At 36.4% G+C, this 14,563-nt stretch overlaps 1 protein-coding gene across 2 annotated transcripts in view; it reads right to left on the reverse strand.

The window, feature by feature from the left end:
* Nucleotides 1-14,563, reverse strand: part of ACAD11 (acyl-CoA dehydrogenase family member 11) — a 105,251-nt gene that overhangs the window by 69,796 nt on the left and 20,892 nt on the right. For both annotated transcript variants that reach the window (XM_041734169.1, XM_041734170.1), the window contains exons 6-9: nucleotides 10,489-10,630; nucleotides 10,010-10,131; nucleotides 7,156-7,262; nucleotides 6,002-6,128 (exon numbers count right to left, since the gene is read on the reverse strand). In XM_041734169.1, coding sequence (XP_041590103.1) covers nucleotides 6,002-6,128; nucleotides 7,156-7,262; nucleotides 10,010-10,131; nucleotides 10,489-10,630 — 498 coding nt within the window. The remainder of the gene's footprint in view (nucleotides 1-6,001; nucleotides 6,129-7,155; nucleotides 7,263-10,009; nucleotides 10,132-10,488; nucleotides 10,631-14,563) is intronic.

Genomic DNA, 14,563 nt, shown 5'->3' on the forward strand with positions numbered 1-14,563 from the left:
ATCACCCAGTTACTCAATTGCTCTCACCCCCTTCCCTCTAGCAACCCTCAGTTTGTTTCTTTGATTAAGAGTCTCTTATGATTTGTCTCCCTCTCTGATTTCATCTTCTTTTATTTTTCTTTCCCTTCCCCTATGCTCCTCTATTTTGTTTCTTAAATTCCACAGATGAGTGAGATCATGTAATTGTCTTTCTCTGATTGACTTATTTTGCTTAGCATAATACTCTCTAGTTCATCAATGTTGTTGCAAATGGCAAGGTTTCATTTTTTTGATGGCCGAATAATATTTCATTGTGCATATATACCACATCTTCTTTATCCATCCATCTGTTGATAGCCATCTGGGCTCTTTCCATAGTTTGGCTATTGTGGATATTTCTCCTATAAACCTTGAGGTGCAGGTGCCCCCTTGGGTCACTACGTTTGTATCTTTGGGGTAAATACCCAGTAGTGCAATTGCTAGATCACAAGGTAGCTCTATTTTCAACTTTTTGAGGAACCTACATACTGCTTCCAGAGTGACTGCAGAGTTTGCATTCCCATCAACAGTGTAAGAGGGTTCCCCTGTCTTTGCATCCCTGCCATCTGTCATTTCCTGACTTGTTAATTTTAGCCATTCTGACTGGTGTGGTATCTCTATGTGGTTTTGATTTGTATTTCTTTGATAGTGGGTAATGTTGAGCATTTTTTCATGTGTCCAATGGCCATTTGTATGTCTTCTTTGGAAAAATGTCTGTTCATGTCTTCTCATTTCTTCACTGGATTATTTGTTCTTTGGGTGTTGAGTTTGTTAAGTTCTTTATAGATTTTAGATACTAGACCTTCATCTGATAAGATATTTGCAAATACCTTCTCCCACTCTGTCAGTTGCAACTGAGGTCACAGAGGTTGCTGTCTGTTCTTCTCTAGGATTTTGATGGATTCCTGTGTCACATTTAGGTCTTTCATCCATTAGAGTCTATTTTTGTTTGGTGTAAGAAAATGGTCCAGTTTCATTCTTCTGCATGTGGTTGTCCAACTTTCCCAGTACCACTGGTTGAAGAGACTATCTTTTTTCTGTTGGATATTCTCTCCTACTTTGTCAAAGATTAGTTGACCACAGAGTTGAGGGTCCATTTCTGGGTTCTCTATTCTGTTCCATTGATCTATGTGTCTGTTTTATGCCAGTACCATACTGTCTTGATGATTACAGCTTTGCAATATAGCTTGAAGTCCAGAAATTATGATGCTATTTGGAGTCTTTTCTGGTTTATACAGAAACCAGGAAAATTTTGGATTATTTGTTCATACAAATTTTAGGATTATTTGTTCCAGTTCTGTGAAAAAAAAAATTGATGGTATTTTGATAGGGATTGCACTGAATATATAGATTGCTTTAGGTAACAAAGACTTCTTAACAATTTTTGTTCTTCCAATCCATGAGCATGGAATGTTTTTCCATTTCTTAGTGTCTTCCTATATTTCTTTCATGAGTGTTTGATAGTTTTTTGAGTACAGATCCTTTACCTCTTTGGTTAGGTTTATTCCTAGGTATCTTATGGTTTTGGGTACAATTGTAAATGGAATAGATCCTTTTTTTTTTTTTTTTTTATTTTATTTATGATAGGAACACAGTGAGAGAGAGAGGCAGAGACATAGGCAGAGGGAGAAGCAGGCTCCATGCACCGGAAGCCCGACGTGGGATTCGATCCCGGATCTCCAGGATCGCGCCCTGGGCCAAAGGCAGGCGCCAAACCGCTGCGCCACCCAGGGATCCCTGGAATAGATCCTTTAATTTCTCTTTCTTCTGTCTTGTTAGCATATAGAAATGCAATTGACTTCTGTGCATTAATTTTATACCTTGTCACTTTGCTGAATTCCTGTATGAGTTCTAGGAATTCTGGGGTGAAGTCTTTTGGGTTTTCCAGAGTATCATGTCATCTGCGAAGAGTGAGAGTTTGACTTCTTTGCCAATTCAGATCCATTTTATTTATTTTTGTTGTCCGATTGCTGAGGCTAGGATTTTTAGTATTGTACTGAACAACACTGGTGAGAGTAGACATCCCTGCTGTGTTCCTGACCTTTGGGAAAAAGCTCTCAGTTTTTCCCCATTGAGAATGATATTTGCTATGGGCTTTTATGGTATTGAGGTATTCCTCTATCTCTACACTATGAAGAGTTTTAATCAAGAAAGGATGCTGTACTTTGTTAAATGCTTTTTCTGTATCTATTAATGGATTAATGGCTCTTGCCCTTTCTTTTATTAATGTAGTATATCACATTGATTGATCTGTAGATGTTGAACCACTCTGGCAGCCCAAGAATAAATCCCACTTGATCTCAAGAATAATCCTTTTATTTATTTTTATTTTTAGTTTTTAGAGATTTTATTTATTTATGAGAGAGAGAGAGAGAGAGGGAGGGAGGGAGGGAGAAGCAGCCTCCATCCATGCAGGGGGCCTGATGCGGGACTCAATCCTGAGTCTCCAGGATCAGGCCCTGGACTGAAGGCTCCACTAGACTGCTGAGCCACCTGGGCTGCCCGAGAACAATCCTTTTAATGTACTGTTGGATCCTATTGGCTAGTATCTTGGTGAGAATTTTGGCATCCACGTTCATCAGAGATATTAGTGTGTAATTCTTTTTGGTGGGGTCTTTTTCTGGTTTGGGGATCAAGGTAATGCTGGCCTCATAGAATGAGTCTGGAAGTTTTCCTTCCATTTCTATTTTTTAACAGCTTCAGTATAATACGTATTAGTTCTTTAAATGTTTGATAGAATTCCCTTGGGAAGCTACCTGGCCCTGGACTCTTGTTTGTTGGGAGATTTCTGATTACTTCTTCAATTTCCTTGCTGGTTATGGGTCTGTTCAGGTTTTCTATTTCTTTCTGTTTCAGCTTTAATAGTTTATATGTTTCCAGGAATGCACCCATTTTTTCCAGATTGCCTAATTTATTGGCATATAGTTGCCCATAATATGTTCTTATAACTGTTTACATTTCTTTGGTGGTGTTTTTTTTCCTTTGGTGTGATCTTTCCTCTTTCATTCATGATTTTGTTTCTTTGGGGCCTTTCTCTTTTATTTATTATTCTGGCCATGGGGTTATCAATCTTATTAATTCTTTCAAAGAACCAGTTCCTAGTTTCATAGGCCTGTTCTACTGTTCTTTTGGCTTCTATTTTATTGATTTCTGCTCTAATCATTATTAATTCTCTTCTCCTTCTGGATTTAGGCTTTACTTGCTGTTCTTTTTTCAGCTCCTTTAGGTGTATGGTTAGATCATGTATTTGAGACCTTTCTTGTTTCTTGAAAAAGGCTTGTATTGCTATATATATATTCCCTCTTAGGACCACCTTTGCTGCTCCCAAAGGTTTTGAACAGTTGTGTTTTTATTATCATTTGTTTCCATGAATTTTTAAAAATTCGCCTTCAATTTCCTAGTTGACCCATCATTCTTTAGTAGATGTTCTTTAATCTCCACATATTTGAGTTCTTTCAAATTTCCTCTTGTGATTGAGTTCAAATTTCAAAGCATTATGGTCTGGAAATACGGTACCAGTCTGGAAACTGGTACTTTGGTACCAGTTCAGACCTGATTTGTGACTCAGTATGTGATCTATTCTGGAGAATGTTCCATAGGTACTTGAGAAGAATGTGTATTTTGTTGTTTTAGGATGGAATACTCTGAATATCTGTGAAGTCCATCTGGTCCAGTATGTCATTCAAAGCCCTTGTTTCCTTATTGATCTTCTGCTTATATGATCGGTCCATTGCAGTAAGGGGGGTGTTAAAGTCCCCTACTATTGTATTATTATCAGTGTGTTTCCTTAATTTTGTTATTATTTGGTTTATATAAATGGCTGCTCCTATGTTACTGACATAAATACTTAAAATTGTTAGATCTTCTTGTTGAATAGACTCTTTGATTATGATATAGTGTCCTCTTCATCTCTTTTTATTTTTTTAATTTTTTTTTTTATGATAGAGAGAGAGAGAGAGAGAGAGAGAGGCAGAGACACAGGCAGAGGGAGAAGCAGGCTCCATGCATTGGGAGCCCGACGTGGGATTCGATCCCGGGTCTCCAGGATCAGCCCCAGGCCAAAGGCAGGCGCCAAACTGCTGCGCCACCCAGGGATCCCATCTCTTCATCTCTTTTTAGTCTTTGGCTTAAATCAAGTTTGTCTAAGGATTGCTACATTTTCTTTTGATGTCCATTAGCATGATAAATGTTTTTCAACCCATCAATTTCAATTTGGAGGTGTCTTTGGGTCTAAAATGAGTCTCCTGCAGACAGCATATTGATGGGTGTTAGTTTTTTTATCCATCTGGGACCCTGTGTCTTTTGATTGGGACGTTTATCCCATTTACATTTAGAGTGACTATTGAAAGAAACGAATCTAGTCCTTTGTATTACCTGTAAAGTCACTGTATATTGTGTCTGTTAAGAGACTATTTTAGAAAGAATTTCCTCATATTTAAGTAGTATTTTCTTAAAAAAAAAAAGAAAGAAAGAAAGAAAGAAAGAAAGAAAGAAAACTATACCCAGTGTCAGGAAAATTCATCTCATGCTAGATCGTTATTAAAAATATGGTAATTCAGATGCCTGGGTGGCTCAGTGGTTGAGCGTCTGTCTTTGGCTCAGGGCATGATCCTAGGGTCCTGGGATCAAGTACTATATTGGGCTCCTCTCAAGGAGCCTGCTTCTCCTTCTGCCTGTGTCTCTGCCTCTCTCTATGTGTTTCTCATGAATAAATAAATACAATCTTAAAAAAATAAAAATATGGTAATTATTTATGTAGTTCAAGCAACAATAGTAACTGCCCTATAAACACATATTGACTCTGAACATTTTTGTTGAAAGAGTTTTAGTCTTTTTCAGTTTCCTATTTGGTCAGTATAGCTTTAGACCTCTCAGAATCATAGAAAATCAAAATGAGAATTTGTTGTATACTTATATCCATGCACATGACAGATGAAAGATTCAAGTACTGAGAATTAAAGTTATTTGTTCATGACCACCTAACTTATGGCGGGAATGGACCAAAAAATCAAATCCTTACAATTTCTACACCAGTGTTCAACTCACACACATATCTGGCCCCACCTGTCTATGTATGCTCATAATAGCTTTTATCTTTTCTTCACAGCATTATTATCTCTTATTGAATATCTTTCTTTTGCTAAAGTATAAGCTCTGTGGAAGCATTAGCTCTGTCTGTCTTTTTCTTTTACTTTTGATGGCTGTCCAGATGCCTAACCCATTATTAAGTACCTAATAATCACATATTAACTGAACAAGTGAATGTACCATGTTACTTCTCTACCCTTAGTGAACTTACTGAAACTTAAGGCCTTATACGACTAACTTGTAGGGAGAGAGGTAGTAGTATCTGTGAATAGATTTAAAGGTATATGACATTTTCTGGTTATGTCCATTTTGCTTAGGCTACAGACTACAGTTTTCTTAATTCTCATATGGATCCATAAAAAAAGACTGACAGTCACTGCCTTATGAAAAGGCTCTAGGGTGCCTGGGTGTCTCAGTCAGTTGGGCATCCAACTCTTGATTTTGGCTAAGGTCATGATCTTGGGGTTGTGGCGTTGGGCCCCGTGTGGAGTTCCCCACTCCTCACAGTCTGCTTATTCATCTCCTTCTGCTCCTTCCTCAATTGAGTGTGCTCTCCCCTTCTCTCTCTCTCAAAAAAAATTAATTAATTAAAAAAAATCCTTTTTTAAAGGCCCGAAAGTCATGTTTTACTCTAATATATTTAGGATCTCAACTTTACAACAGTTAATCCCCTTTGACTGTATTTTAATTCTAAAGATTTAGCTATGGCATTCCCTTGGCATATTTTAGAAGTTTATCAGCTTCTGCAGCAACTCAGTGCTAAGATGAGGAGGGGGAAAAAGTAAGGATTGACTACAAAGATAGTGTACCATGGTACTCCTAGAAGAGATACCAGACTTAATTCATCAACAGTCCTTGAACACAAATACATTCTGTTGGTTTATACAGTACTTACCTTTTCAGCTGGAAGGATGTGTCGTTTCATGAAATGCTTCACCCTAGCAAGAACTTCCTGGCCAGTCTTACTCTGTGCAAACAACTGTGGGGAAGTACCAATTTGTGGTGGTGTAGTACTGAAAGTTCTTTATTAAAAAAAAAAAAAAAAAAGTTATAAAGGTGTCCCAAATCATTATTATGTATCTCCAAATATAATGTGAAGTTTTTTCCAACTCCCTCAAAATATCCCTCAGGAATTGCCAAATTTTGGAATTTCTTAAGTTTTTCATATTATGGGATGAATGCAGAATCACTTTACTCTGAACATGAAACTAATGGTGAAAGCACTACGTGGGTAAAACATTAGCCTGACATGATTTCAATCAGTGGTAGTTTTGAATCTTTATTAAAGTCACTTATAATCTCTCAAAAAGGAAGTGAAGAAATTGAACACAAATTTAGTAATTATTTTTAGTGTATTCCTCACAAATACAACTGCTGGATGTCATTATAAAGATCTTTATGAAGAGCAACACTATCTGTTACATTACAGAGAACACTTACCCATCTATAAGATGGATTGTAAAACATAACCGTCCTAATGTTTTTTATCCTGGATACTTGTGGCCTGGACAGAATTTCTAAGGACAGCATCATCTATGCATTCAGTAAGTGCTACATATCGCATCACTTAGATGGGAGTACGTGGTTAATAAGTGAATTAGATGCCTCAAAGTGATATGGATTTCGAAGACACTTATGAAATCATTAAAATTTCATGAAATATGATAGAAGAGAGTAATACTTCTAAAATTAATAAACCATCCTTTATAAGATATACTTTTAAATAGGTATATGTAAGTAACTTAAATATTAGAAAGAAACATTTCAGAGTTTTAATCTATATCCTTAAAAGTTTATATACTCAGTCAAGTTGGCAAAAAACAAAACAAAACAAAACAAAAGCTTTTAATCATGAATCTGGGTTATTTTCTTTATATTTGAAGTCATTTTATTTTCAGGCATATAAGAGATTTACCAAAAAATTGCTATGACTAGCAGCAGCCATCCTTGTGTAAGTAATAGAAAGTCCCTATCCTCCTAAAGTTTACAGACTTCATATACCTAATAAAGGCTCTAATTTGAGTTAGAAAAGGAATTGACTTTGCTTACCTTCTTGAGAGTTGTAATCCAGTTTCTGCCAGAGGTTGCACAATCTTGGCAAACAGAAAGCTATTCTCAGATGCATTATTTCCCAGAAGATATCTACTATATACACCCTATAAGTAAATTAAAAAAGAACAATTAAGGGCAGCCCTGGTGGCCCAGTGGTTTAGTGCCACCTTCAGCCCAGGGTGTGATCTTGGAGACCCAGGACCGAGTCCCACGTCAGGCTTCCTGCATGGAGCCTGTTTCTCCCTCTGCCTGTGTCTCTGCCTCTCTTTCTGTGTGTGTGTGTGTGTGTGTGTGTGTGATGAATAAATAAATAAAATCTTAAAAAAAAAGAGCAATTAAGATTCATTGAAAATTATTCTTCAGCTATCCAGTCTCTCCACAGTTTCCCAGCTATGTGAGTCACTAAACTCACAAGGTATCAAGATGTAAATCAGACCATCAATTCTATTTATTTACACATAGGGATAATTATACCCCCCTAAGTTAAAGAGTTATACATCTATCATTTGGTTAACACACTCTCATCCTACCAATTGTAACTAGAAATCAAATCAAACTTGAAAATGAGGTCAGGAGTTAACAAAGATACCAGACTGGCAGCACCTTATATATCACTGTTTAAAGATCACTGTTCTCCCTTCATAACGGGGGAAAATCTAAAGAAACCAAAATAAAACAAAAAAACCCAAAAAACTAAAGAGAAAGCAATGAGATGATCTCTAAGAATATTTATTTCCCTCATATTTTGTACTCCTAGTTTAATTAACCATCTCCTCAAACAGGGTCAGTTGAATACTAATTAGTTTTTCTTTCTTCTCCGTGTTCTGTACTTTAATATAACACACTCTCCTCTCCCTTGCTCGTCTCATCCTAACACAATTAACTGAATTTCATTAGTTTCATTTCTTCATGTAATTCTTTATGCAACTAAACATTCTAATAGAACTTCCATCATTTCCAATTTCATATTTGTAGTTAGAATGCAAGGTTTATGATCATCTCTGTTACCACATATAGTCTATGACATACATACTAATTACGAAATAATCCAAGTCAAACTTTCGTTTGAAATGAAAATCCATTTTAAATTCAAAGCCCATTTGTTATCTGATTTGTGGAAACTGACAAATATAAAAAACACACTATAAACCCTCTTTTGAGAAACCCATCCAGCCAACATGATTACTGTGATTCTAAAATACAGGATGAAAGGTAATACAACTATATTCCTTTTTAAAATTTTTTTACAACTATATTCTTAGAAGATATTTTAGTTGGTCATAGATAGCATGGATTCTGAAGACAAGGGGGAAAAAACCCTTAATCCTTCTTTTCCCATTCTTTTTTGTTTCTAAAAATCTCTTATTTACTTATTCCTCCAAGCCTTAGCCCTTTGTCAGTAATGAAGCATCTCAATTTCTTAAACTCCCAAGATTCAAAGCACATGGAAACTAAATCAGTATAAAAAAAGAATACATTTTAGAGGGGTCTGGGTGGCTCAGTTGGGTAAGCATTGGACTCTTGATTTTGGCTCAGGTCGTAATCTCAGGGTGGTGACATCCAGCCCCTTATGCGTGCTTAAGATTCTTTATCTCCCTCTTTCTCTGTCTCCCCACCCCCAAGGAAAAAAGAATACACTTTAGATTAAGCTGTAATTTTAAAAAACTGAGTTTATGCTCAATTTCCTCATAAAATTAATGTCATAAATATGACTGCTATAAAATGGAGAATTTTATTTATTCTCTCAAAAACATATTAAGAGGCTACTATAATCTACATACTGTGTGAGGCTTTGGGACATGCAAAAGCATTTCTTTCTTCCAACCCTGGTTAATAAATGGTTTTACAGGGCAGCCCGGGTGGCTCAGAGGTTTAGCACTGCCTTCTGCCCAGGGCATGATCCTGGAGACCTGGGATCCAGTCCCGTGTCGGGCCCCCTGCATGGAGCCTGCTTCTCTCTGCCTGTGTCTCTGCCTCTCTCTCTCTCTCTCTGTATGTCTCATGAATAAATAAATAAGATCTTTTAAAAAAAATAAATGGTTCAGCCCTGGTTAATAAATGATTTTATAGTTCAAAGCAGACATCATTGAATGGATAAAGAAGATGTGGTCTCTGTATACAATGGAATATTACTCAACCATTAGAAACGACAAATACCCACCATTTGCTTCAATGTGGAGGGACCTGGAGGGTATTATGCTGAGTGAAATAAGTCAATTGGAAAAGGACAAACATTATATGGTCTCATTCATTGGAGGAATATAAAAATTAGTGAAAGGGAGTAAAGGGAAAGGAGGGAAAATGAGTGAAAATATCAGTGAGGGTGACAAAACATTAGAGAAACCTAACTCTGGGAAATTAACAAGGGGCAGTAGAAGGGGAGGTGGGCAGGGGGTTGGGGTGACTGGGTGATGGATACTGAGGGAGGCACTTGGGATGAGCACTGGGTGTTATGCTATATGTTGGCAAATTGAACTCCAATAAAAAAAATTAAAAAAAAAACAAAGCAGACATCATTAAAATATTTTAGCTCTTTCTTAAATTGGATATTCAGGAAATAACCAGTTTTCACATGCTTTTCTCTTATCATTATGTCTTTCTCTCTTCCCTCTCCTATCTTTTAAGTTCATCATACCAAAAAGTGATAAATATTTTGCTACTCAATTTTTTTCCCTTGCCAAATTGCTATTCTGTAAATTCTGGATTCATATTTACCCATGTCTGCTATTTATCATTATCAAAATCAAAATGATTTAGGGACAAAGAACATAAAACTCCTGAAGCCCAGAAAATACTGTGAACAGTACATTAATAAATAATGGTACAACATATTTTGCTCACCATCAATTACCTGTGCTATTCCAGCCATTTTAAAATATGCAAGGGCAAGAAAGAAATTCCAGTTAGGAAGAACAGAGTTAATTCCCCTGCAGCGGCAATATATTGAAATAAGTTCTTCTATTGATGGTATCCCTATAAAAACAATACACACTATGAAATGTAATAAAGATAGCATGGTGACTATTTCAAATGTAATGATATTGCATATGTATACAAAACTGAATATAATAACCATTAAACCACATAACAAACATGTTGTGAATGTTGATTTCCAAAAGAATGAAGTATATAAATGGCTACATTTTATCATAAATTACTAAAAGTGAAATGCTATTGTTCAGAGAAATCAAGAATAAAATTGTTTAGAAACATTTCAAGAAACAAATAAGAGCTACTTATCTAAAATTGCAATATAATCTTACTTTTAATTATGAAGAATAAATATATTTTTACATTAATAGCAATTTAGGCAACATAATGGTTTTGTACCTTTGTTTTCTTGAAAATTAGAATTTTGGTTTATCCATGGAACGCTCCTTGGCCAAAAGTAGAACAGAGAGAGATGAGCTAAGTCTGACAAAGAATGACCAATGGTTGAAAGCTCCCAATCCAATACAGCTATAACTCGAGACTGCAATTAAAAATGAAAAGGTTTTAGCATATTTAATACAAAACTAAAACAGGGAAATAAATGAAATCCTATTTCCTATCAAAAGCAAATCTGAGCCATAGTTTGTAGTCTTTACCTACAATGTAACATCTAATTTACCTAATAATTAATTAGCCTTGAATATGTAGAGCCAAGTCTTCTGGCTCCATTATTGGCCATCAGTTCTCCTGCATTTTACTTTATATAGCCTAATATCTCTATTAATGACGGGAGGCAAAAGCAGTTGAAATTGCTCAACTGAGGGGTTACTATGGTAAAGAAGAAATTCTATAATTATAATTGAAGCATCTATGTCATGTCATGTATAGTTAGAAGAGTTTGCTCTGTTGATAAATCTTACTGCATAACAAATATGACACTGTTATGGCAACTGTATTTTTCTGGGCACTTTTTTTTTTAAAGATGTCTAAGTAGTTTCTACACCCAACACGGGATTTGAACTCATGACCCCAGGATCAAGAGTCACATGCTCTACTGACTGAGCTAGCCAGATGCTCCAAAGCAATGGCATTTTTAAAAATGAATTATTTCATGCTATAGCTATAAAAGTATAATTGTTATAAAAGATGTTATTTGTTTTATGACTATAAAATTCACAATTATACAGCAGCATGATAAAAGTCATGTGATGTGGAATTCATAAAACAGAAAACTTTCCTCATTCTATTTTATAACAATACATATCAAGGGAATATATATCTCATGTTAAGAACACAGGACATTCAGGGTGCCTAAGTGGCTCAGTCAATTAAGTGTCTGCCTTAAGGTCAGGTCATGATCCCAGGGTTCTGGGATCAAGCCCCACCTTGGGCTTCCTGCTCAGCAGGGGGTCAGCTTCTTGTTCTCCCTGCTTGTGCCTTCTTTCTCTCTCAAATAAATAAAATCTTAAAAAAAAAAGAAAAAAAAAAGAACACAGGATATTCAAATGTAAATACAAAGGGAAAAGCAATTTGCAGAATACATGTAGTTGATTCTATTTATGTTTAAATAAAAAGGTTATAAACCAGTACTCAAAGTTGAAAGGATTTACTCCAAACTAATAGCAATGTCTATGGTTACTTCTAGGTATGAAAGAAGGAGGAATTGGGTATAGGGAGGAGAAATCTCCACTGGAGGTTTCTGTATAGAGGAATGACCTGACAGGGTTTGTATTTTAGGAGGATCACTCTGGGTGCTGGGTTTTGAACAGACTGTAGGGGTGCCAGTGAGAAGACTGCAGTAGTCATTTTACACTAGATTATCCAAACCAGATAAAACAGCAGGCTCATTTAGGCAATGTGGATTACTGGTTCCATGCTTTTATATAACTTTGTATATATGCTTGCACTCCCTCACCCCTCTGGCACATTTGTACAGGGTATTGTAACTTTGTGGAAGAACAAAGACTTTGGAACAAGATAGACTCATATTCAAATCCTAACTCCACCATTTAATGGCTGTGCAACTCTGGACAGTCTAGTTAACCTCTCTGAGCGTTGAATTTTCTCAGCCATAATGTATCCCTTGCAAAGAGTTATTGTGAAGATTAACTGAGGGCAAGTAGCATGTCTGTTTTGTTTACCAGTTCCTAGGGTTAGTACATAATAGATGGCCTAGCACATAATAGCACATTCCTAGCTCATAATAGATGGCCAACATTCCATGAATAAGTACAGAGCCTAGCGTATAGTGTGCATTCAAAAATTTCCTATTATATTGCTAAACTCTACCTCTGAAACTAAAAAAAAAAAAAATTCTATTATAACTAGGGGACAAACTGATCATGATCTCCCCCATGATTTGACTTAATAAGACCTTTTATTGTTGTGGTTATATTGTACTCTAAATTACTATATGAGCTAGATTTGTTAAGAAAACAAAAAAAGGATTGGACATATTTTTCTCTTTATTACTCTACTTGTTTTTATGTTCTTTTTTTTTTTTAAAGTTTTTATTTATCTGACAGAGAGAGAGAGAGAGGACACAAACGGGGAGAGGCAGGACAGAAAAGCAGACTCCCATTGAGCAGGGAGCCCAACATGGGGCCTGATCCCAGGATCTGGGGTCATGACCTAAGCCGAATGCAGACGTTTCAGCAACTAAGCTATCCAGGAGCCCCTGCCTTTATGTTCTTAACATCCAAAGAAAAGAAGATGAGACATTTGCTTATGCTATAGATTTCACCTTTTTTTTCAATGAAAACTGGGAATCTTCTCTGGAGTCAGGTTTGAAGATATCTAAAAACTTTTTTTAGGTAATTGCACAAAGCTATAAAACAAAGGTTAGTGAGAAAAGTTGATGGTTCATCAAACTCTATCAATTAGTGTAAATTAAGTAGCAATAGTTTATCAGAAAACCATTGATGCCTGTTTGTGTACAGAGCTATATAACAAGCTCAGCCTAACTCCTAGTAGTGAAAATGAACCTTTATGAATTCATCTTGCTGCTAAAGAACTTATTAATAAAATGACTTCTGATGGTTTTTCTGAAATCTCAGCACAACAGCTTTTCATTTTGCTGATTATCTTCTACACTGAGTTTTATTTTTCTATGTGTGTTTTCTATACTATTGAATTTTATTAAAATGAATATATATTACCTTTTCAAAACAAAAGAAATACATGCGGGATGCCTGGGTGTCTCAGTGGTTGAGGGGACTGCCTTTGGCGCAGGGCATGATCCCAGAGTCCCAGGATTGAGTCCCTTAATGGGCTCCCCATGGTGAGCCTGCTTCTCCCTCTGCCTACATCTCTGCCTCTCTATATCTATCATGAATAAATAAATAAAATCTTAAAAAAAAAAAACAAAAGAAAAGAAACACATGCAATCTAACATGACAAAAAATAGATGAAGAAGGCAGGGAAGAAGATATTAATAGAATTTTAAATAAAAAGATGAAACTGGGGCAGCCTGGGTAGCTCAGAGGTTTAGCACCACCTTCAGCCCAAGGCCTGATCCTGGAGACCAGGGATTGAGTCCCATGTGAGGCTCCCTTCATGGAGCCTGCTTCTCCCTCTGTCTGTGTCTCTGCCTCTTTCTCTCTCTGTCTCTCGTGAATAAATAAATAAAATCTTTAAAAATAAATAAAAATATGAAACTAGGGGTAAGATTATTACATCAAGTTAAATGTCATAGGTCACATATAGTTGTTAGCATGGACAATAAAAACTGCTCGGAGTTTTTCAGTGGACAAAATAAAGTGTGAAGCATGATTAGTCAAAATGCCCGTAGTGTATACAGGTTCAAAACAAATCAGCTACTTACGAGTGACAACTTTTCTCTGCAATGAAGCTTAAGAAAAATCTTACCCATCAACCTGCATGACAGAGATATTGTGTAAAGTGCTGAAATGTCTTCAATTACATCAAGAGGACTTCAAAGGGCCGGTCATCCCCAGAAAATAGCTTGGGGTAGAAAGTGACTAAGGACAAAAGTGAGTCAAGTAGAAGGCAAGACCATACACTGAGAGTGGGAATCTTTTTTTTTTTTTTTTAAAGATTTTATTTATTTATTCATGAGAGACAGAGAGGGGGGGGGGCAGAGACACAGGCAGAGGGAGAAGCAGGCTCCATGCAGGGGTCCTGATGTGGGACTCGATCCCAGGTCTCCAGGATCAGGCCCTGGGTTGAAGGAGGCGCTAAACCGCTGAACCACCCGGGCTGCCCTGAGAGTGGGAATCTAAGTGAGAAAAGCAACTTGATAGTTTGGGAAGAATGGAAAAGATTTGAAAAAAATATTTTAAAAAGCCATAGATTTTACAAAGAGATGAAGTTACAGCCTAGATGAAATTATGCAACATACATGTGCCCCAGACCCCATTAACCTGATTCATGGCTATATAATGAAGCAAAAATATAACAACCCAAAATTAGGATTAGAGAATCTATGAAGTCAAAAGGTGAGAAGATTCTGGAA

The sequence above is a fragment of the Vulpes lagopus genome, chromosome 19, assembly GCF_018345385.1.
Source record: "Vulpes lagopus strain Blue_001 chromosome 19, ASM1834538v1, whole genome shotgun sequence".
Lineage (NCBI taxonomy): Eukaryota > Metazoa > Chordata > Mammalia > Carnivora > Canidae > Vulpes > Vulpes lagopus.